The sequence below is a fragment of the Silurus meridionalis genome, chromosome 21, assembly GCF_014805685.1.
Source record: "Silurus meridionalis isolate SWU-2019-XX chromosome 21, ASM1480568v1, whole genome shotgun sequence".
NCBI classification, from domain to species: domain Eukaryota; kingdom Metazoa; phylum Chordata; class Actinopteri; order Siluriformes; family Siluridae; genus Silurus; species Silurus meridionalis.
Window position 1 is genome coordinate 13,976,444 of NC_060904.1, and position 24,621 is coordinate 14,001,064.

The 24,621-nt window shown below is 37.5% G+C and overlaps 1 protein-coding gene across 7 annotated transcripts in view; it reads left to right on the forward strand.

Annotated features, from left to right (window-relative positions):
• Positions 1–1,944: 1,944 nt before the first annotated feature.
• The window catches only part of oxr1a (oxidation resistance 1a), a 176,390-nt gene continuing 153,713 nt past the window's right edge, over positions 1,945–24,621 (forward strand). For 5 of the 7 annotated variants that reach the window (XM_046834018.1, XM_046834017.1, XM_046834015.1 and 2 more), the window contains exons 1-2: positions 1,945–2,082; positions 23,806–23,899. In XM_046834018.1, the coding sequence (XP_046689974.1) occupies positions 23,883–23,899 (17 nt within the window). In that variant the 5' untranslated portion in view covers positions 1,945–2,082; positions 23,806–23,882. The remainder of the gene's footprint in view (positions 2,083–23,805; positions 23,900–24,621) is intronic. The other 2 variants (XM_046834012.1, XM_046834016.1) reach the window with 1 other exon arrangement.

Sequence of the window (24,621 nt, forward strand, 5' to 3'; positions counted from 1 at the left end):
TATATATATAAAATATGTGAATCTGTCTGTCTGCCTGTCTGTCTGTCGGTCTGTCTGTCTGTCATGGAGTATGTATGTATGTATGTGTGTATGGTTATATATACACACACACACACACACACACACATATATATATATATATATATATATGTGTGTGTGTGTGTGTGTATATATATATATACACACACACACACATATATATATATACATACTCCATGACAGACAGACAGACAGACAGACAGATAGACAGACAGACAGATAGACAGACAGACAGACAGACAGACAGACAGACAGATAGACAGACAGATAGATAGATAGATAGATAGATAGATAGATAGATAGATAGATAGATCGATCGATCAATAGATAGATAGATAGATAGATAGGTGACTCTATCTATTTCTCTTTTCATTTTCCCAGTAAACCTGAATCCACTGTCCTGAAGACTTTCCCTGTTTTTTCCATTCTACAGGATATTTTACATATCAGTAATATATAATTTGTTTGCTATATGTGGAATGACTCTGCAGGTCACAACAACTTATATAAATATACATATTAATATATCATGCATACAAATATTTACTTCTATTAATATAGAAGATTAACTCTGAAGGTTAAATGTCAAGCTTTGAATTGATTCAAGAATGTTCAAGGACATTTCCGTGCACCTTTGTATGAACAGTTTTATCCTTTTAGATAAGTACTCTGTGTTTGGTTAGCACAAATGAGGAGATTTTCCGGACTGGATCACCATAGCAACCAGGTGCATGTGTGTAGTTAGATAATGTGTAATATCAGAAGATAATTAAAGAAAATAATGAGTTTTTTTTGAAGTTAGGTGATGAAGGCTGTCTTTTATTACTAATGAAGTTCATTTTACTCTGTTTTCTGTCAAGCAGAGGTCAATAGGGCTAAAAGTTTCAAATGTATGCAACATAAATACATCAGACAAGGCATAGGGGAAACACATCAAACTGAATAACATTATTTTTGTATCCATTTGCTGTTATTATAACCTCCAGTCTTCTGGAAAGATGTTCCACAAGATGTTTGAATGCGGAGATTTGTCTGCATAAGGGTGTCCGAATAAGAGTTTCTGGATAAGGGCAACTAAGGGCAATTGAAGGGTGTTCGCATAAGGGTGTCTACATTAGAGTGTCTGGATAATGGCATCCAGATAAGGGTGTGTGAATGAAAGTGTTCGGATAATGGTGTCTGCATTAGGAGGTCTGGAAAAAGGTGTCTGAACAAAGGTGTCTGGATAAATGTGTCTGGATAAAGGTGTCCGGATAAAGATGTCTGAACAAGGGAGTCTGGATAAGGGTGTCCGAATAAGGGTTCTGGATAAGAGTGTTTGAATAAAGGTGTCTGGACAAGAGTGTCTGGATAAGGGTGTCCGGATAAGCGTGTCTAAGAATAAAAATTTATTAAAAGTAATTAAAAAATATATTTACAGAAAATAGCCCGCCACATCATACAAGAATTTCTACACTATCTTACATTCAGTTTCTTCTAATAATTATTTCCACATTTGAAATAATTATTTTTTTTGTTTTTGCTGACAAAAATCTAGGGTTCTCACCTGTGTGTTCTGAACACCTGTGCTCACTACTGCCCCGTTGTGTCCAAAGTAACACATTGCAGCACTTCATGCAAACCCGAAACCCAAACAATATTACTGTGTCCCTGATAATAACCAGCTCATTGTGGAATTATAGATATTACAACATATATATTACAAGCATGCATACGAGTTCAGGATGTATATCCTTATTTTTATTGTAAGAAAAAACTGTCATTTTAATAAACCATTTATATTTGTAAACTTATAAGAATCTGGTTAGAAATGTATAAAAATGAACAGAAATACGAAGAAAAACAAAGTCAACATATTTCAGTATCAGTTAAGCTGGTATATTCCAAGCCTCCCCCTTTTATCACTACAGAGATGGTACAGTCTATCTATACTGAGAAGGTCAAATTACTGTGCTCGTCGCGCGCGTCCTGGGAAGCTGCGGCTCGTGCAGAGTTACCAGCGGCGGGTCGCGAGCGTTTTCTCGGCAATGGAGTGAACCTGCAGTAAGTAGTTGCATTTGCTTTTTTCTGGGGTGTTTTTTTTTTTTTGCGTTTTCCTCTTTTTCTTCTTATATGTTGTGTTGCTGGGAGCGATGGTGAGCTCGGACAGAGGAAGTTCTGCTGCAGAAACTCGGGAGCACTGACACCGTGGGACGGGACCGGATCAGGCTCGCGCGCGGTGCACCTGAATGACGCGCAGGTGGAATAACACACAGCTCGGTTTCATCATCTTAACTCATCATCATGCTCAACTTTGTTTCTGCATTCTATCTATCTATCTATCTATCTATCTATCTATCTATCTATCTATCTATCTATCTATCTATCTATCTATCTATCTATCTATCTATCTATCCTGTAGAATGGAAAACAGGGAAAGTCTTCAGGACAGTGGGTTCAGGTTTACTTGGAAAATGAAAAGAGAAATAGAGTCACCTATTTACCTATCTATCTATCTATCTATCTGTCTGTCTGTCTGTCTGTCTGTCTGTCTGTCTGTATAATCAGATGCATAATATAAAATAATATACTATTATTATCCATGTTCATGTAATACAAAGTTGCTGTAACTTTACGTTACTTTAAATTAGAAAAGTCACATTTATTTGCAAATAAATGCATTACAATTATAAGAACAACACAGGTCCAAATCAAAAGTGCCTTTTGTTTTGTTTTTTACGTTTTTACGCATTATGCACCCCCCTGATTGGCTGAAACTCCTGTCAATCATCTGGTATTTCACCTTCTGTTGGACTTGCTCCTGACCTTGGGGTGTAATCATATTTGATATATTTGAGATGTAGTTACAAAATTTATTCATTGATCCTTAGTAACTGCCTGGTCAGGATGGATGTGGCTTTTTTCCTTTTCTATAGACACTTTATTGGACCGGTACAAACAAATATAATATAAATATTGTTGATTAAGACTTTTTATGAGGATACATAACATTCTTAAAATAAAATATAGTTAAATTAAATACCTTGTAGGGTATCAAAATAAACTACAAAATATGGCAGCCGCACCATATATCAAAACAAACAAATGTATTTTTTCTATTTTGTAAATTACTAAAAAAATACTTTTACAAAGCAGCATGAAATTCCCTCGTAAACTTATAGTCATGCAATTAATCTGACATATGCAACCAGTTTACAGATCAAATATTCACATACAATATTCCTGTGATATTCCGGCTGAAGGTTAGTTTTAATGTAACCAACAGTTTAATGTTGAACAGTTTGTGAATGACTCATAATTGTATCCTAATTTATTTACTTGGTGTTTGGTAACGAAGGGCTGCGTTACATCAGCAACACTGACACAATGACAAACACGTCATTCATAAGAAGCTGACTGATGGCACCTGCATTCATAGCAACTAGTTTCTAACTAATTATTAATTTAATGGTTAATTTTGAATATTATATATTATGTGTCAGGTAGTTCATTCATGCAATGGTATGCAAAATACAAATTACAAAAAAAAAAATTATAAAACAAAATTTTTATATTTGAAATACATATCATAAATGCTGCCCATCCCTGTATGTATATTCAATATATTTTCGAAATGTATTGATTCACCTGACCTTTCCTGCCATATGTGGTTCTTCTCCAACCCATGACCGCAAAGCTGGAGGCACACAATTTTATCGGACATCTTTAGATGTTCAAAAATAAAATTTAGCATTCACTTGAACTTGGAAACCCAAACCTGTTCCAGCATAGTGATACCCCTGGGCACAAAGTGAGCTCCATTAAGATCTGGTTTACATGCTTTGGAGAGGAAGATCTTGAGTGGCCTGCTATAGAGCTCTGATATCATCACTACTAAACACCTTTGGGATGAATTGGAACACTGACTGCACCCCAGGTCTCCTCACCTTCATCAGTACCTGCCTTTTGTAATATGCTTGTGGCTGATGAACACAAATATCCATAAGTACACTCCAAAATCTAGTGGAACATCTTCCCAGAAGAGTGGAGGGATTTATAAGAGCAAATTGGCACTAAATGTGAAATGCAATGCTCAAAAATCACATACCATACATGACCAGGTGACACAATACTTTTGGAAATATTGTGTATGTATGTATATATATATATATATATATATATATATATATATATATATATATATATATATATATATATATATATATATAGTACAGACCAAAAGTTTGGACACACCTTCTCATTCAAAGAGTTTTCTTTATTTTCATGACTATGAAAATTGTAGAGTCACACTGAAGGCATCAAGGGCTATTTGACCAAGAAGGAGAGTGATGGGGTGCTGCGCCAGATGACCTGGCCTCCACAGTCACCGGACCTGAACCCAATCGAGATGGTTTAGGGTGAGCTGGACCGCAGAGTGAAGGCAAAGGGCCAACAAGTGCCAAGCATCTCTCGGGAACTCCTTCAAGACTGTTGGAAGACCATTTCAGGTGACTACCTCTTGAAGCTCATCAAGAGAATGCCAAGAGTGTGCAAAGCAGTAATCAAAGCAAAAGGTGGCTACTTTGAAGAACCTAGAATATGACATTTTCAGTTGTTTCACACTTTTTGTTATGTATATAATTCCACGTGTTAATTCATAGTTTTGATGCCTTCAGTGTGAATCTACAATTTTCATAGTCATGAAAATAAAGAAAACTCTTTGAATGAGAAGGTGTGTCCAAACTGTTGGTCTGTACTGTATATATATATATATATATATATATATATATATATATATATATATATATATATATATATATATATATATATAATATTTAATCCCGATTGATCGCATGATTGTCACTAGTTAACTTACTTATTATTCATTTATTACGTATTAATTAGTATTTATATGTTATTAAATTACGTCGAACATCAGGAAACCAAATTGAACTTTTGTTGTGTTTCCACACGGACGGTTTTAATTGTCGGATGTGTGCATCTTGGCGGATTGTGGTGCATGATTTGAAACTTTGTGCATCGGAAAATTATTTCTCAGTGGAGTTAATTTTTTTTTCATATCTGAGTAAAGAAAGGACGTCGTGAATAAATGTGTGTTGCGTTGAAGGTATTAATTTCGCCTCTTTTATATTTATTTCATTATTAATAATTCGAATAAAAATGTTCACAGAAATGTGACAGAACCACCCTGTGATAAATGGACGGCACAGCAAAATGTTTTTTTATTGTTTAAGCCAGTGGTCTCCAACCCCCGGGCCACGGAACTGCACCGGTCCATGGATCAATTGGTACCAGGCTGTACAGAAAGAATACATAACTTATATTATTTCCGTTTTATTTATTATCTGATTCTGAACAATGTTTTATTTTGGAAAATTACCGTATTCTCTCTGCCACATCCATCTATGACTCACTCCTGATGCATGTCGTGATGCCTCGGTCACGTCTTACCTCCAACCGCTACCTTTTTAAAGGGGCTGCTCTGCCGCTAACACATAATACACCGCTAACTTGAAACCCCCAAGCCAGCAAAATGAACAAAAACAACACAGTAAATTCAAGTTTATTGAAGGTTTATCAAGTTTATCAAGGCTAAAGATAAATTAATGATTGTTGTACTGTAAATGCAACAATCGCCAAATATAGTGTTTTTCTATTTAGCACTTTGTCAGATATCTCAGATATGTCAAATACCATTATGCCCCAAGTTCCGGCACAAAAGAAAGCGAAAAATTTGATGATTGGTAAAAGTTGAAAAAGATTCCTGTTGTTCTTGAACCTGGAATGCATTTATTTGTTTCCTAATTCGGTGTAAAATATAATGTAAAACATGCCATTACATAACTATGCAATGCAAGATGTTTATGTTTCCATTTCCTTATATTAGGCATCTGATAATATAAGGGTTAAAATTCACAGATCTGTTTTCTGTGTATTTGTATTTCCTAATTTGTGCATTTTACTCTTCAACATCATTAGGATAGCTGGATATTGTTGGCACACTAAATACAACAAGAAAAATAAATGTACACTCAGGCTAGCAGATGGCCCGGATGACTCACTCCTGACTGATATAATCAAGTTTGAAATACATAAATACAGGAAGACTTAGACACTTCCAATTAGTCACAAGTTTTCTAGCTATACAACCTCACAACTGGATAACGAAACACCAAATTAGAAAAACAAATATGTTCCTTACTGGTTTAATGAGAACCAAAAAAAAAAAAGCCCAGAATCCTTTCTCTTTTTCATAGTACCATGTTTCTCCCATATACCGTCTATCCAGACTTTACATGTCTGAGATGTCCAGTACAAATTTCTAGGGCTATTCCAGCCCACGACCCAAGATGCAGTGCACGCAGAATATTCATTCATTCATCCTTAGTAACTGCCTTGTCAGGTTGGCTGTAGTTAAAATCATTCACTAATTTGTTTATATTTTGGAAAATAAAATCAATTTTTATGTAGTAGCTAAAATGTAGAGGTACAAACAAAAATAATTTCTACAATTAAGTTTAGTTGAGTATGAACTCGTATGATGTAGCAGAGGTTGAGGAACTGTCATGGCTGTCATAGAATTCGCAAAACACTCTGAAAGCTCAGGCACGTCTTCCGCCAGCGCATTACCTCCATGAGGCTGTATTAGGGATGCTAAGATCCAGAGATTCGGATAGTAGTTGGCATTTGTGTCGCCATGCATCGTTCCTTTATATGTAGTTTAATTTCTCCTCGCTAGACTGTATCTCAAGTGCGTTTTCTTATCATCGCTGCTGCTATGTGAAGACGTCTCACAACATTACAGAAGAATAGAATGGGTCAGAGTGCAGGGTTTGCCATGATATAGTGCCCCTGGACCACAGAGGGTTAAGGGCCTTGCTCAAGGGCCCAAGAGTGGCAGCTTGGTGATACCAGGGCTTGATCCCTTGACCTTATGATGAGTAACCCACAGCCTTCACCACTGGACCACCACTGGCTTTTGTAGTTGCAAGAGTATGTGTAAAGCTCTTGGATGCAGCTGCTGGATGTATAATTTTTGCAATTTAGCCTTTTCTTCTAAGAAAATCTTTGCAGAATTGTGGGAAGAGCTGCACTCTTATCTACTGCAGTGACTAATCTCAGATTCAAGTGCCAATTCAAAACACAATCTGAGTAAAGTCAATACTGTATCTTAAACCGCATCAAGTGCAGTAAGTAGTGTCCCTAAGTAGTGGTAATTCCCAGATTTTTTGCATCTCTACAGATTTATTTAAACGTTTGTATTTTCCTCAGTATGACAGAAGCATTATTAAAATAAAATAATAATAATAATAATGGTAAAATGTTTCTGTGCACATCAGTGTGACCGACTAAAGAACAAAAGCCTTTCTTGCTCTGCTCTAATCCTTGAGTGCACTGCTGTGCTGGCTCATGCTTTACCTGGTCCTGCTGTGTAAGCGCTTTCCCTGAGGCCTTACACATCTCGGAGGCTGATAGGGTAGAGCTAGCGTACAAATGTAAAGCTATACATTTTAGTTGCATGTAAATTAGGAGGCACAGGAGGCACAAGGACTGCATTTGTTTTGTTTTTGTTCTTAAAAAATAGTACCTGATCCAGCATTTTCAAATATTTTACATTATAAGTATTTATACAATGCTCCAAGAGTACAAGATCCAATATACACCAAATCAAGGTTGCGAAATCGTCAAGAACTGCCGGATTTACAGACAAAAATCTGGTGAGAATCCAGATGTGAAAGCAACAGCATGTGCACAGAAATCGTAACACCTCTGCCCTGAGGATTCAGTGAGAGCATTTTAATAGACAGAAGGAGGTATTTAGGTGTTTACATGTTTAAGTGCATGGTATAAAGATATTACTGGGACCTGAAGCTTGAGTTGTTTAGCACTAGTTTTTTCCCCCTTTTATTTGTATTCATTTTTTTAATAGTGTCTCTGTTTAAGCAAGATGAGCATCCGCCTGGGCAAATACGTCATAAGTGAATCTCATGCGAGCAATAAAACCCAATCAGACTCTGATCTTTGTAAACCCGATCTCTTCTCTTATGTGGACAATTAGTCTAACCGATTTACTTTATGAGAAAGCCGTAATTAAAATGCCTCTTTCCTCTCAGGCAGATGTTGATTTATGGGTGGAGTTAGTGCGTGTAAAAAGACAGCTACTAAGTGAAGCCACAAAGTGTCCTGATACATAACGATCTAAAATTCTATCAATTTTTTTTATATGAGCAATAAAGCTAATGATTCTGGGTCTGCATGGGTTTCTTCTGTGCTCTCTATTTTCCTGCAGTTTTCACATATTAGCAGGTGGGAGGGTTGGCTATGCTAAATTGTCCTTAGTTGACTTACTGTGTGTGTGTGTGTGTGTGTGTGTGTGTGTGTGTGTGTGTGTGTGTGTGTGTGTGTGTGTGTGGCAATCCACACATCCACACAAGGAATCAATCCATACATGTGTTTAATTAAGTTATGTGGAATAATGTGGAATGACACAGTAAAAAAGTATTGAATATGATGTGTTTAATAGTTCATAAAAAAGCCTTTGTTGGTAATGACAGCTTCAAGATGCCTCCTGAATGGAGAAACTGGTTGCACGCATTGCTCAGGTGTTATTTTAGTCAATTCTTCTACACAAACAGTCGTCAAATCATCAAAGTTTCTGTTTCTGTTGAAATTCATTGATAGACCAAAATGCATGAAAGACCACTTCTGCAGGATTCTAGAACATCACTGTAGCTGCTAAATGTTTTTTTTCACTTTCTGAACTCTTTTTTTTAAACCTTCTGTTCCTTCACTTCCAAGTTATGTTTGGCTCTCTGTCTTCCTTTATTTCTCAGGCTCTCCTGCTTTAAACAGTGATGCATTCATGGATGTTAACTTTGTAGCTCTTAGCAATTCCATGCACAGGCTGTCTGTGATTATAAGCTTCACCATTTTTTTCATCCTCAGCAGCCTTAACTAGTGAAGTCAAAATGTGCAGTTTGTTCGAGAGCAGCATTTTTTACAGGACAGCAAACATGGCTTGAGCATAGCATCAGGATTAGAGAGGGATTTGCACGCTAAGCTCCATCCACCCAAGCCTCAGCTGCCCCGGGTCACTGCATCCTAATTGCTTCCTGCTTATATAGTAGACTTATATGGGAATGTGCATTTATTTAGAGTAGGCAAGCATGTTGGCCAATTTCATGAACACATTCCTACCTCAGTATGTGTATAAGCAATATCTTTTTCTGAGCTTTTTTCGTTCTATACAGGGAGTACAGTTGGCTGTGATTTGGGTTAACAGTCTTAAAAACTTTGAGGAATGGAAAGCCAACCACCTGCATGTCTTCCCTCAATAACCTCCTTCTTAGCCTTCTTCTTCTTTTTGTCCTGCCTGGCAGCTTCATCTTTAGCATACTTTTACCGATATAACCCATGTCCCTCTTCTGCACATGACCAAACCATCTCAGTCATGCCTCTCTCACCTTGTCTCACACAGTCTTTAAATCTGCCACTTTTAGCGCCACCTAGTGTTTTTTTTGTCAATGAATAGAATAACAGTAATAATAATAAGTTATGAAACAAGTTAAAGATCTGAGTGACTTTAACAAAAATGTGATAGCCAGATGACTAGCTCTGAACATCATCTTTGAGCAGCATTATGCTCCTGCTACACAGCAGAAATTGTTCAGAAATGGTTTAAGACAGAGTATCCAATCTTTTCCACAGGTCTGGTGTGGGTGCAGGTTTTCATTCCAACCAAGCAAGTTCACAGCAAATTCTACAAAATGATTTTCATTTTCAGTGACTATCAGATGTGGCTCTTGATTGGTTGGAATGAAAACCTGCACCCACACCGGCCCTTTGTGGGAAAGATTGGACACCAATGGTTTAATGGAACATTACAAAGAGTTCATGGTCACTTTCAAATTCCCCTGACCTCAATCCAATTAAGCATCTGTAGAACGTGTTCGACTTTCTTCATACTGTGTCCTAATGCTGTCTCTTACGCTAGGAAATTTACATGATTTATGCAAAAACATGGACCAGGTTATTTTTCCTCCAATGCCCCGTAGTCCATTTTAAAAGATTTCCCTGATTAAAATGTTCTGTACAAATGAAATATTCCTGAAGTTTTTCATGAATTAGTATTTTTTTCCGTATGCCAATTTTCCCAACACGAATATGGTTTCTGCTCGATTGTCAACAAAGGTCCAGATGAGATTAAGCCTCTTGAACCTAAGTCGTGCTGAAGAACACTGCCCTGAGAAGCATTTGTCTCTGTCAGCAAAATATTATTTGGTGGAATGAGTCAGCAGAATGAATTCATACCCTTGTCTCTTCCGATTGCAGTCGAGCCAGCGGTGTCCAGAGTTGCTCAACGCTGTAGGCTCTTTACTTTCATTTTTGCTGACTCTGTCTCTTTTGACTGTCTCGTTTGGACAGCACTTCTGCTTAATGACTTGCTCAGGAACACCGAATTTACTGCTTTTGTTATCAGGATTTTCCATGCAGACGTTGGAAAGGGTGTTTTAATCAAATGTCTTAGGTCAAATAACCAATTTTTGAATTCAAATATATAAAGGAGTAAGAAATCTTTAGTTAATTTAGACCTGAGGATGACATTGGAGAAGAAACAAAAGCATGCTAACAAGCAGCCTCATTTACAGTATAAATCTTATGGTTGCATGTAAACATTTTTGTAATATTTTTTGTAGATTCAAATCCTGGCCCATTTTCAGAAGTCTTGATGTTGATTTTCTAAATGTTTTGTCCTCAAAAAAATCTCTATTCCTTTTTCTAGCTGTTAATCTGTCTATCTAGCTATTTATCTTGCTATCCATCCCCTCAGGTTAAGGGCCTTACTGAAGGGCCCAGGAGTGGCAGCATGGCAATACCAGGGCTTGAACCTCCTAATCAGTAACCCATAGCCCTAACCACTGAGTTACAATCTACCAAATGTGAACCCAGCCTGAGCTGATCAACTCTTTCCAAATACTCTTCTCCACTATTGACCCAACAGTCTCTGCTCAACCCCTCATGCAAAAACAGCATCGGCATTGATATGCTTCCCGACTCCTCTAAGTCTTAAGAAGTGCGCTCAATAATTAATCGCAACAAGCGTGTCTGCGCAGGAGTAACAATGTATTGTAATTAATATCTGGATCAGCTCTTACTGACTCCACTCCCACTGTTTTGCTTCTCAGATAACATTGCGAATTTTGTGTGCTTGTGTTTACCAGCCGTCAGTATATTTTAGTCTTCATCGGTTAAAATAAACTATTCTAAATGGGTTACCTGCAAATTCTTCCATGTGCTGCCAGCCATGTGAAACCAGCCGACCTCTAACAACACTAACAGCCCCCTTTTACATACATAAGCCTCTGATTAACTAATGTCACTGGGATTGTGGGGGCAAGATAGACTCAAAGGTTCTCATCAAGTTGTGTCAAGTAAATCTTTAACTGTCATCACAGCCTTATACTTTATGACGGGGTTTTATTAACACCAAAAAAAAAAATCTAAGAGAATAAAGTCATCGGAAGTTTTTCAGACTGGTGAAGACTCTTGGCCAAGGAGCTTTGTTGGTTGTCAAACCAAGATCTTCCTTGATGGGAACGCTGAGCAGCTTGATGCTCATTGCATTCTCAAATGTAGAGCCGTTTATGAATGGAGTAGATCAGAGCTGGACATCTAGAAGTGAACAAACTTTTTTTCAACATTCAGACAGACTGGCTGACTGCTGTGGTGTCATCAGCCCAATTGACAGCGTGGTTTGAATTGGATCTGGTGGTGCAGTCAGCAAAGAGCTGAGCCTGCAGCATCTCCTGATGATAAGGGAAGGTCAAGCAGGAGCCTAGTTCTTTTTAAACCATTTCTGTTTAAACGAGAACAAGCCATGTTTTTCAAATCAAGCCAGAGGGTATATAAAATGAGAAATTTATGGACTACTGTAATTTGGTACTAATGCCTTTTTCCTACACTAGCTAGTGTCTAATCTGTTGGAAAAGAAGAAAGAACAAACACACCGGTTCTTGTTGTGGAAACCGAAGAAATATTTTCTTTTCGGTTTACATTATATACTTTGGAGATTGAGAATTACTGACATTCAGGGATATCTGAATGAAATATGTATTGAATATAGATTCAAATAGAAGGAACTGCAAATCCACACAGAAACATACCAGTAAACCAACCAGACATAACAATTATAATAATATAGAAGAAGCAGAAAACAGTAGTGTGGTGATAAAAAGGCTCAGTGGCTCAAATGCTCTGGTTTTATTGTATGGAAATCCGGTCCCAACCCTGGCAAGGTTTTACCTGCTTATCTCAGTTTCACGATTAAGTTTCACAGATTTAGGAGTTTGGCAAACATGAAAATGTTGATGTTGAAATCCCAAGTGATAGTAAGTTAAAACAGGAAAGATGGACGGTTAAAACCAAGGTTGTTCAGTTGGTGATCTTGTTCACACAACCATTGGCTTAGTTAAAAATATGTTTTAGGATTTCTAACCGAGAATTCCCTCTAATGTTTAAATCAAACGTTTTGGCCATTCAGAAAACTTGTATCACAGCTACTGTATATTGAAAATCTTTATCTTTATGTCTGAAATCTTCCAGAATGGTGTAGAAATTAAAACAGTATTATGCAACAAACCTAAATTGACAATATCTGCATAGTATAATTTGTGTTTATATAACGGAAGTTATTGTGCCCACAGAACATCTGTGATTTTGGACCGAAATTATATATTTATATTGTTTAGACTAAGAGAACAGTATCTTTATTGAATATAAAAGCTATGGACATACAGTAAATTTATATAGTCAGTAATACTATAGATTACCGTATATTATTATATCAGTTTTAAATTGAGTATATAAAAATGCAATCTTTAATTATTTAATTTAATTATTGCTTTATGAAAAGTGATTTTTAGAGCATTATACGAATGAATGATTTTTTTTTTTATATATATATATATATATATATATATATACAGTATATTTGCATAAATGATATTACATGTTGCTTATACGGACTACAAATGTAAAAATGCAACACAGCAAATTTGGCACTCAAATTGTTCAGACAGGAGTTTAATTGTACATGAATGCGAAAGAAGCATCTTAAGGCCATGCATATCATTGAATGGTTGTTAAATGTTGCCTGTCAATTGTGGAGAAACAATAGAAGAAATGTCTGTGGTCTCCGAGACAGAAAATGAGAGGATTTTACATCCTTAGCTGGACAAACCTAATGATCCATGCAGTAGAATAAGATTCATGGACACTCCATGAACCTCACTGATTTAATTAGGGCCAATTATGTGCATTCTGGCTTTAGCGAGGGACATTTTTCTTGCCTGCCCGATTGTCTTGGTCTCTGTCACAGGCAATTAGCTCTAAGCCCACTAGCTTCATCTTCTTCTCCAGTGGACTTGAGTTGTGCTTGTTCTGACAGTGCAGCATTAATTATTCGTCGACTCTTTTACCGTATTGTTTCAGGACCAGTTTATCGACTCTTTATTTCATCTGGCTTGTCTTTAGCATCCCTCTACTTTTTGGTTTTTATCTTTACGAAGTAGTCATAAAATGTAGTAAAACAATTTAAAGTGATAGGCTTTGGTTGAATTACATTTTCCAATTAGTTCATGAGAACAATTTAGAATTTTTTATTTTGATCTATTTACAAATTACCAGACTTCTTTAAACAGTTAGTCATATATTTGAAAATGGAGATGACATTATTACGATGGGGAACACATCTCCACTGCAAGTCAGTGACTACCTGTACATACTGTGTGTGTGTGTGTGTGTGTGTATATATGAATATATATTATACATACACCCTTAGTGATAACAGCTGTACGTCACTCAACCATGCAAAGCCACATGTCCTATTCATCATATTCATGTTTTGTCTGCTTGATAGGACCATACAAATGTGTGTATCTTGTGTTAGAGCAGTTAGAATTTGGTGTTTGGACCACTGGATGTTCAGCATGTTCTCACAAGAAAGAAGGCAACCTGTCTAAGAGCATGAATTACTGGAACCGTGTCCTGTGGTCTGATGAGATTAAGATAAACTTGTTTGGCTCAGAAGGGGTCTAGCATGTGTGGCGACACCCTGGAAGAAGAAATTGTCTTCCCTACTGTCACGCATGGTGGTGGTGGCATCATGGTCTGGGGTTGCATGAGTGCAGCTGGTACTGTGGAGCTGCGGTTCATTGAGAGAAACATGGATTCCAACATGTACTGTGACATTCTGAAGCAAAACATGATGACCTCCCTTTGGAAACTGAACCGAACGACAGATTTCTAACATGGAAATGACGCCAAACACACCGCCAAGATGACAACTGCTTCGCTGAAGATGATGATGGAGTGGCCAAGTACGTCTCCAGATCTAAACACTATTGAGCCCCTTGCAGGGCATCTTTGAGCAGAAGGTTGAGAAGCGCCATGTATATAAGATCCAGTAGCTCTGTGATGTCGTTATTGAGTAGTGGAAAAGGATTTGTTGTCATATGGAAATCGGATTCAAACACAGTAAACCCGGATCTTCTCTGATGTCCAGATCAACACAAACCATGTTACTACTGAGACTTGGCAAATAGCCAAGCTTAATTTTATAGCGTTTCCAAGCAACCAATAGGATTTAATGACTAATATTTTGTGTGCTACACAAAAATCTGTTGCCTATCAAATTCTACATCAAATCTTCTCTGGAGTATGATTAGTTCTTTATCTCGTTCTCCCAGAACCTCAACCTGGAGGACTGAATAGAGGCGATTGAAAAGCTTTTGTTCAGACAAGGTTAGCTCTTGATTTATCGTTGGCCTTTTCTTGTAAGTTAAAATTCACTTTCCATGATTGAATCAGTGGCCTCGATTTTTAAAGCCATATCTGCAAGAGCGATATCATTACATATCGGTTAGCATAGCAGCTGTTTTTAAAGATAATAAAGAAAAATCATGAGTTCAATCTATTACGATGTTGTATGGACCCCCTTGAAGTGGTTCCCAAATATCCTCCTCTTTGGACCCTTTTAGACTATTTCAAGCTCTCTTTGGAGAGCTATGTACTTTTATACCCTCTTCAACCAATTAACCAATCCCTTGTTTCTCAACTCACTTGCAGGGCTTCGAAGCTTCCTCAGGTTAATTAATTAAAGTTTATTAGTTTGTTCTTCGAACACATAGAAATTTAACATCTGACTATTTGCAGTTGTTCCTTTTACTTCACAAACCAGGTCTATCACAATCTAAGTCTTACCCATGATATCTCTATTATATCTAAACCAGTGGTTTCCAACCTTTTTTTCAGGAGACCCCTATTTTAACATTAAAAATTTTACATAAAAAAACATACATCATTTAAAACACATCAATAACTTTTTATACACAACAATAATTATTTATTGTGCTGTTATAATTAGTGCGCATGGCGACCCCGCTGACAATTTAGCAACCCCTAGCGGGGGTCATAAATGTCGGGTTGGGAACCAGTGATCTAAACTATTGCTATTAAACTTAGATCCTGACTACAATTTCCTTGAACCCAATGTTCGTATCAATGCGTTTTCTAATGGCAATTGGTAATGGTCTTAAATGTTTCCGGTCACTGGAAAGATCTAACAATCTCAATGGTCTAAATGGTAACCAATCCGAACACTGTCTCTCAGTCTTTTTATATTTGAACCTCTGATTTGAGAGTAATTTTCTATAATGGTTCAGAATTTTAAAACCATGTCAGTGGGCTGTTAGGTTCCTGCTAGGCTCAACAGGCTGCTAGGTCTTTGACTTTCCTGACAAGGAAAAGCTAATGTTTTATTCATGTGACAGAGATTCAAAGAGAAACATTTACTTTTTCTTTTTTTTTTTTGCAGTATTGCACAAGAGTCGCATAATATTAGGTAATATACCTGTAAAGTCAAGACATGTTCCTTCGTAAGCAGATATTTCAAAATGCTTGCAAAGTTATTTTTCTTTACTTTTTATAGCAACCATCCATTTTTTAATTCAATTCAAGTTTATTTCGCTATCACTTTTCACAATATTCATTGTTTCAAAGCAACTTTACAGAATGCAAGAATTATAGAACAAAAATAAGTGAATTATGTGTGTTTATTCCCAATGAGCCAGCCTGTGGCGGCCTTACAAGAAGAAGAATAAGAAACCTTGAGAGGAACCACTCCAAAGGGGAACTCATCCTCTTTTGGGTGATGCCAAACGTTGTGATTATAAATCTTTAAAACATTACAAACACTGGAGAGTGAGCACTGGAGCACTGGAGTGTGTGATTTTGAGTAATGTCCTTTCTACACTCTTAAACAGTCAGTTGGAGTTGTGGAGCCAAGAGATCATGAGCATCTCATTAATTAGCCCAACATCTAAGATTATACTGTAGATTCAACACCAACGTCTTAATTGCAAAGCCTTTAAATATTCAATAATGGAGAAACAGCATATGTAGAAAATGTTTTAAATGGATTTATTGTCATTTGTCAGACAGTTTATATTTTTATATGTACAGATCATGTAACAGAAAATACCTCTGAGAGTTCACAGTACACATTTTCTGTAATCGAGGAAAAAAATGTGTCCATTATGGCTTTATCCAGTGGCCTAATGTGGCCTCTTAGCATGGTAAATGTGACCTACTTCAACATGGGACAAGGACTACAAGAAGAGTGAGGGAAATAGAGATGAAAAAAAAATCATAAATCATACTCCGAATAAGTGCAATAAAAGAGAGAGCATAAGAGTGCACTCTGTGGCTGACTCATACCGCGGGTAGTCAGTCGAGCCTTGATTAAATCCTCCCTACTGAGCCTGAAATGGACAAATCTAGTGGTTGTTTTGGAGTTTATTTCGTCAGATGTGTTCTGCGTAGATCAAGTTGATCTGAGCTAAAGCGATGCAGGTGGCCTTGGCTGGGCTTCAGCTACTCTGCTGGTTATTGTTGTTGATTTTCTAGTTTTCTCCACAGTCCATTCCATTAATATTCCAAAAGTATAGTATGTTTTTTTTTTTTTTTGCCTTCACCGACATCATACTGGGCTTCACTTCTGAGCACATTAGCTGTAGATGTGCACTTACTGTGTTTGTTTCGAAGGTGCTTCAGTGGAACAAAGTAACAGTAATGAGCTTGACTTCTTTTTTTATTTATTTATTTATTTTTGGAGACCAAAGACATCGATGTGTTTGTCACTTGATGTGTCTGAGCTTTACCACCACGTGTGTGGGTTATGTATGATAAATAAATGCATAATTTTTACTATATGCAAATCAAATAGACTCTTGACTTCCAACAAACAAAAATCCAGAGGACAAAATATTTAATAATTTCGGAACAGAAAATAACACAAGTTTGCATACACTAATAATGGGGTAACCATTTTTAACCATTCATAATCAAAATTGGGCCTGCAGGCTGTAAATAACATACATTTGCCATCAATTACATTGATTTCGATTAAAACCAAATAAAAATCAGTTGTTGTTTTAGTATTTGCTTTGGGGTTCCGTCACAAAGAGTTAACCAAAGAAACCCTAAGATTTAATTGTAGAAAAGTACCAATCAGGAGAGTGATATGAAAAAAGATTATATCCACTATATGGCTGGAAAACTCAGGTGTCCCGATAGAAACTGCTTGTTTCTCAGCTTCAAGATTTAATTGTTTACTAGGTTAAAAACACAAGTGATATGGTCATACAGTTCAATTTAACTAGTTGCATAACACATCTTGAAATTCTGCATGCGTAGCTCAGCAGTTAGCTAGCAACTGTAGATTAGCCAGTCCATTCTTTGCTCCAAACAACAATCTCTGTTTAAAATACTTCATTTTGTTCTCATCCTACTGGAAAGTTTATGGATTATAGTCAGTTGACGCCTGATTTACAAAGATACTGAAAAGGCTTTCGATTATTTCTTTTTATCCAACGGAAATGCAATTTTGTAAATGTTTAGCAAAACCTCATTTATCTTCCTATTTAATACTGACACCTTGTCTACCTAAAACGTCTCAAAACCTAGTGTATTGAGTAAAAACAAAAAACAAACAAACATTAAAAGTCCAACAAGTAACCCAATCATTCAAACATGTTGATTTTATGTTTAACACTCTTGCGCGCAATTATTAAATTACATGAAATACACACGCACTGAACATTTCTCTGCAGAGTCTGAATATGACATTTACACAGTGTTATTGTCCACAAACTATTTTTAAACCAGTACATCAGAGATGTGTAGGAGGTAATGACAGAGGGGGGGGAAGGGGGAAGAGACAATGAGCCTATGGAGAAATGGAAATAAAACGTAATCACACATGCTCTGACAAACCACTGGGCAAAATTTTTTATTAAAACAACACCACAAAAGCTTATATAAAAGTTGTATATAGAAAACGTGTACAAATTAGAGGCACTGTTGTTATCTAATAAAAATGGCATCTCTGTTTGCTGAAAATATAACGGGAGATTTTGAAGCTATTTCTCTGTAGCAGGGGTCTTCAACTAAAATTGCTTGAGGTCCAGTAAATGATCCCTCCTTGCCAGCAGAGGTCCAGACAATTACATACCTAAAAACGTTTTTATTTCATTTCTAATTGCCCAGAAGCGTGCTAGCACCCGTCCTTTGCTTAACCATCTAATATTGCAGTAAAGCAGTAGGTCATTTGCATTCGCATCAACTTCTGCTTGGAATTCTCGAAGAAGGTGATGATGATGTGATGAGAATGCCCTGAAAAAGCTGATTAGTTTCATCACTGTACCCATAACCTCTGCATAATCTTCTGAAAGAGAGGAGCACAGAACAGACTGGTGGATAAAACAGTGATATGAGCAGAGGTCTGGATTATCCTGATTCATCCAAATCACTGCTACTTTTTTTTTCCTATCATGGATGGTGCTTCATCAGTTGTGATGGACACATGTTTCAGGCTGATCCTTCTTAGCGTTAACATCTCTTTTATGGCCAAGTATATGTCTTCTCCTCTAGTGTGTGTTGTAAGTGCTGCAACACCTAAGATGTCCTCAATGTAGTCTTTCTTCTCTGCATAGTAAAATCTGTTGTACATCACAAGCTGAGCACGTCATTAACATTAGTTGATTCATTAACTGCCAAAGCCATGCAAGGTGCAGCCTGAATAGCAGAATCAAGTTGTGACTGCACATCCTGTGCTGATATTTCAGCTCTTCTTATAGCTGTTGCAGCTGAAAGAGGTGTGTGGAAAAAAATGTCTCTCAGTTTATATCTTTCACACGCAGCCTTCATGCTTCATGAAGTATTTTTGTATTTGAATTATTGGAGTTACTCAAGAAATCGTTTCAACAGTAATATGATGATACATGCAGGTTGTTCCTGACTTACGATGGACATGCATTCCAAGGATCGCATAGTAAATTGATATACCGTAAGTCGAGACATGGCCTAGCCTACCCTGGAGTCTTAAAGAATGGTAATCAGTATGGGGTAGTATACTGTAATTACAAATTACAGTACATAATTTAGGAAAACAGAGCTATTTACATTACTGCAATATATGAAATGTACAGTATGTAAAATATATTGGGCATGTGGATGAATGCCAGTTCGCATTTGGAGGACGGAGCCGGATGCTCTCAGTTTCAGCGTTCGGCAACGTCGATAATAAGGAGAGAGAGACAAGAGCTAAAATTGGTCTTTGAAACACCAAAAACACAGAATAAAATCTCTAACATCGAGAGAGACAACTATACAATATCGCATATACGCTGTTAAGTTTGTCTGCTCGTGAAATAAAAATGTTTTTACTATTTTGTTATTACGGTATCGCCATCGTAAGATCAATAAACTGTAAGTGAAACCATTGTAACTCGAGGACTTCCTGTATATGCAATAGCATTACATTTTCCCTTCACTTCAACTAGAAGACCCAAACCTGTTCCAGCATGACAATTTCCCCGTGTACAAAGCAAACTGCGTTACATGGGATGGAGTCAAAAATCTTCAGAGGTCTGCTTTAGAGCTCAAACCTCAGCTTTATTGAACACCTCTGCGATGTATTGGGAGACTGACCGCACCCCAGGCTTCCTCACCTCATCTACATCAGTACAGGCTCTTCTCTGTTGTGGCACCGAGGTGGTGTAATGAACTTCCCCTAGAGTCCCTGACTAACTTCAAGCGAGGATTGAAGACCTACCTCTTCCTGAAACACTTAAATTACCACTTTCCAAGTTTGCTTTGTAGAATTTGAGTTATATTTATATTAAGTTTGTAATCTGTGTAGATTTATTCATTGCTAGAGATTCAAAGCACTTTTTTATGTCGCTCTGGATAAGGGCGTGTGCTAAATGCCGCAAATGTAAATGTACTTTAGCTATTTTTGTAGCTGAATGAGCTCAAATCTCCATAAACACACTCTTGAAATCTGGTTGAACATCTTCCCAGAAGAGTGGAGGTTGTTATAACAGAAAATGGAGACTAAATGTGGAACGAGATGTTCAAAAATCGCATACAAATCCTATGGCCATGTGTCTACAAACTTCTGTCCATAGTGTAGTTAAAATGAACGTTAGATCAGAACCTCTTTTGCTGACTCACAGTTTCAGTCACACTTTATTTTATTTTTTTACACAAAGGCACAAAGCAGCTCTAGTTTGTTTTTCACGAGATGAGTCAGTCGAATAAACTCAGTAATCAGGGCTGAGTGAGAGTATAGGTGCAGCAGGTCTTCAGAAAACAAAGCGCATCGCCTAATCTCTTTCTGCCTTCATACAGCAGCCCCCCCACACACCCCACGAAACCCCACTCCATCCGCCCACTTCACTCTTTCCACTCTTGTCATACTAATATTCAGTATTTCTTTCCCTCTTTTCATCCTTACTGCCTGCTTTGTAGCCCATAGAGTGAGAATGATTTGTATAGAAATTTAACGAGTCAGAAAGCTGAAGCAGCCTTTATGCTCTGACCTCCACCCTTTCTGTGGGGGGTTCCAACCTTGTGCTTGCGTGCATTAATAATGTACGCCATTCCTCCCTGCAACTGATCTAACCTTTTAACACACTCCTTTACTCACTCACACCGCACGGCTTGTGAATGCAGATCCGTGCATTAAAGAAAACGTAGAGAAGGGCAACAATATGATGATGAAGCTGCAGGAAAGAAATAAGAAAGGACTTCGTGATTTAAAACAGCCATTTGTTATTTTTGCTCCCAGATTTTTTTTCTCGCTCGTCTTTGTGTGATTAGAAATTGAATTACTCAAATAGCAAGTTTGGCTCTTATTTTTCCTGGACTTTATTAAGTGCTCACAAGGAGAGCTTCTGAGTCACATTCAGAAGCAATTACTCATAAATGCTGAAGGCCCGGTTGCCAGATCTGAGCAAAATGTTCACCTCGATTACAACATACAAAAACATCTATCTCAAAGGTATTGGTGCTGTAGGCCAGGGCTCTCCGACCTTTTGTACACCAAGGAACAGTTTCCTCTTGTAAATATTCTCTCGAACCATCATCTCCGTAGCAACCACATACAACAAACGCAAATAAACTTATGTATCTGCACATATTACACACACGAGGTTTGGAGCATACAGTATGAACCTACCATAGAGACCAAACTGTGTTTTACATACGTGTCATCATGCAGTGTTTTCAGTAAAAACCTGCTTTGTTTTTTCCTGTGGTCCTCTTAGTAGTTGTCTCTCTGTAAGAGAGGGGTGTATGATTCATTAGTTAGAAACTAATTGCTATGAATGCAGGTGCCATCAGTCGTTTTTTTATGAATGACTTGTTTGTCATTGAGTCGGTGTTGCTGATGTAACGCAGCCCTTTCTTACCAAACACCAAGTAAATAATCTAGGATACAATTATGAGTCATTCACAAACTGTTTAACATTAAACTGTTGGTTACTTTCAAACTAATATTCATGCGACTCAGTAGCTAATCTTAAACCACCCGCAGACTGATACACACATTTTTTATACATTATTGATCCCACAGGGAAATAATTTCTTCCCATATTCCAGTGATATTGGAAGCTGGGGTCAGAGCACAGGGTCAGCCATGTTTCATGTTACAGTGCCCCTAGAGGGCCCCGAGTGTGGCAGCTTGGCGATATCAAGGGCTTGAAACCGGCCCTGACCTTCTAATCAGTAACCCATTCTTCATTCTTAACCACCAAGTTACAGTACAGCCTCCACTAGATGCCTCCTAGACATGCCTCCTGTTTGGGGAAAACAAAAAAAGGATAGCCAGAGGCTATGGTTACTTTTAGACCAAAATTTTGCTTTATCTGTGATATATTGTGACAGAATTTCATACCATCAACTCAGATAAGCAAACAGAACACAGATATAGTTGCAGGCAATTAGGACGGATATGTGGTCATCTCAAATATGTACTATAGCTAACTGTCATAGCAGTCATGTTGTCTAAAATCTAAGTTTAATCTACATTTTTAACTAGCAACAATATGCTTACCTCAAATCTCCATCACAAAACTAGCTTCCAACTCCTCAAATGCACAGGTAGTTCTGGTCAGTTTTGTAAGTGCTCTGTATGAATGCGCTGCATCGTAACCGTGTGTGATTATAGAAACGTATGGTCACGGTTGCATACAGAGTGAGGCAGCTGTTGTGTCATTTCCTAATGACTAAGCTCAATGTATATTTTTTGTGTGTCGATAAACTTATATAGTCAATAATAGTGATTTTGGCAAATGAGCAGAGGCACAGGATGACTGGAGAACATGACATTGAAATGAGAAATATAACAAATAATGACACAATGAGCCAAAACCAACAGCTTTATTACTAGTAGAGATGCTGCACAGGTACAATGTAACATACAGTATATACACACACACACACACTCTCACGCTTACTCTCTCTAATAATTGTATTAATATTTATTTACACTATTTTATCTCTGGGCATGATTTAGAGTAGGTAGGATTTTAGATTTACCACGTCTGCGATTTCATCATTTACAGCAAGTTAGAACAAAGAGCAAACGTGAAATTCTACGTGAAAACAGACAAATCTGGCACAAAGACGTTTGACATGACAAACGGCGATGCCGCAACGAGTCGTTCGAGGTGTTTTGAGCGGCACGAGCGTTTCAAGAGCGGAAAAACATTACAGGAAGACGACAAGAGATCAGGAACTCCTTCAACGAGCTCAACCGTTCAGCAACTTGTGCATGATGATCGTCAAAGAACAATCCACATGAGCTCACTTCCGCCCCTCCCTACTAGGCAGATTTGGCTACTGCGGACTTCGAAGATGAAGGTCCAGCTTAGAGGACGCTGTTTAGATCCAATGAAAATAGCAGAAGTTGCTTGACATGCTTCGAAAAGAAGACTTTCAGGACACATTCCAGAAGTGTAATGAACGCTGAAATGTGATGTGCTGGTGTGTAAACGTAGATAAATAAATGTAAAATGGAGCCAGTCTCGAAACCTTATACGTTATGAATTAGGATCGTGTTAATATACATCTAAATGCGAATTATACATTACAGATCAAAGGTATGCCTTTATGCTGCTATATGCAAATTTTATTGGTGAAATGTATTTTTTCCACTTCCTTTGCTTCCTGTTTGAGATTTCTTGTTAGCAATGCCAACATATTGCAATCATCAAAAGTAACGTCCAGCTGTACATAGATGTTTCACTTTCCTCGTTTTTCAGTCAGTCCGGTCCGATTCTCAAAACGTTACCACCCCAAAAACCATTTTTGGATGTTTTTTCCTCTTTTCATACCACCCACTTTCTCTTTCCCATCTTTCAGGTGTGCTCCCGGAAGCAAAGCCTTTCCTCCTGACTTTCCTGGACGACTCTACAGCGGAGAGACGAGACACCGGGAACATGTTCAGCACCAAAAGGTCAGGGTGACATCACTGTTTTTGTGTTGTTTCTCACAGACATGAGTGAAAGCATGTAGGAAAATGTCACAAAGCTCTTGGGCAAGCCGTTTGGAAAGGCTAATGCAGCAGATTTTTAAAAAGTGACATTTGAGTTATAGGCTTTCTTTCTTTCTTTCTTTCTTTCTTTCTTTATTTATTATTTTCTGACATGATTCGGAGTTTGAGAGTGAGCCAAAGTGAAGTCATGATTTCAGGTCAGAAAGTGGGTCTCTTTATTTATTAGAACTTCCTCTTATTGTGTTCAAAAATGCAATGTACTACTTTCAGTCATCCATAGTAAGTTGATTTTTTCTACATTTTAAACTTTACTAACTCTATACTGTGCTGTCTTAAAAAAAAACAGGAACAAATTAATTTCCAGATACATTTTCCATGCATGTTATAAATGAAACAGGCTGTCAGAACATATACAACTCGTCTCTTAAAACAAGTAAACCTGGAACTTTTAATAGTTGAACACAAATCCGCATTGTCATCACTTATATATACCACCAGCCGAGGTGCCCGAGACTGAAGTGTGCCTTCTAACAAAATAACACACCTTAAACCTCATTAAAGTCCTGACAAGCACAAGGAGGTAATTAAACCTGTGGGGATGCATCATGCTTGGTGAAAACAGTGGTGAGAGGATGTGGATTTGCATGAGGTATTAAATTATAATTCAGCACCACATGTGCTCA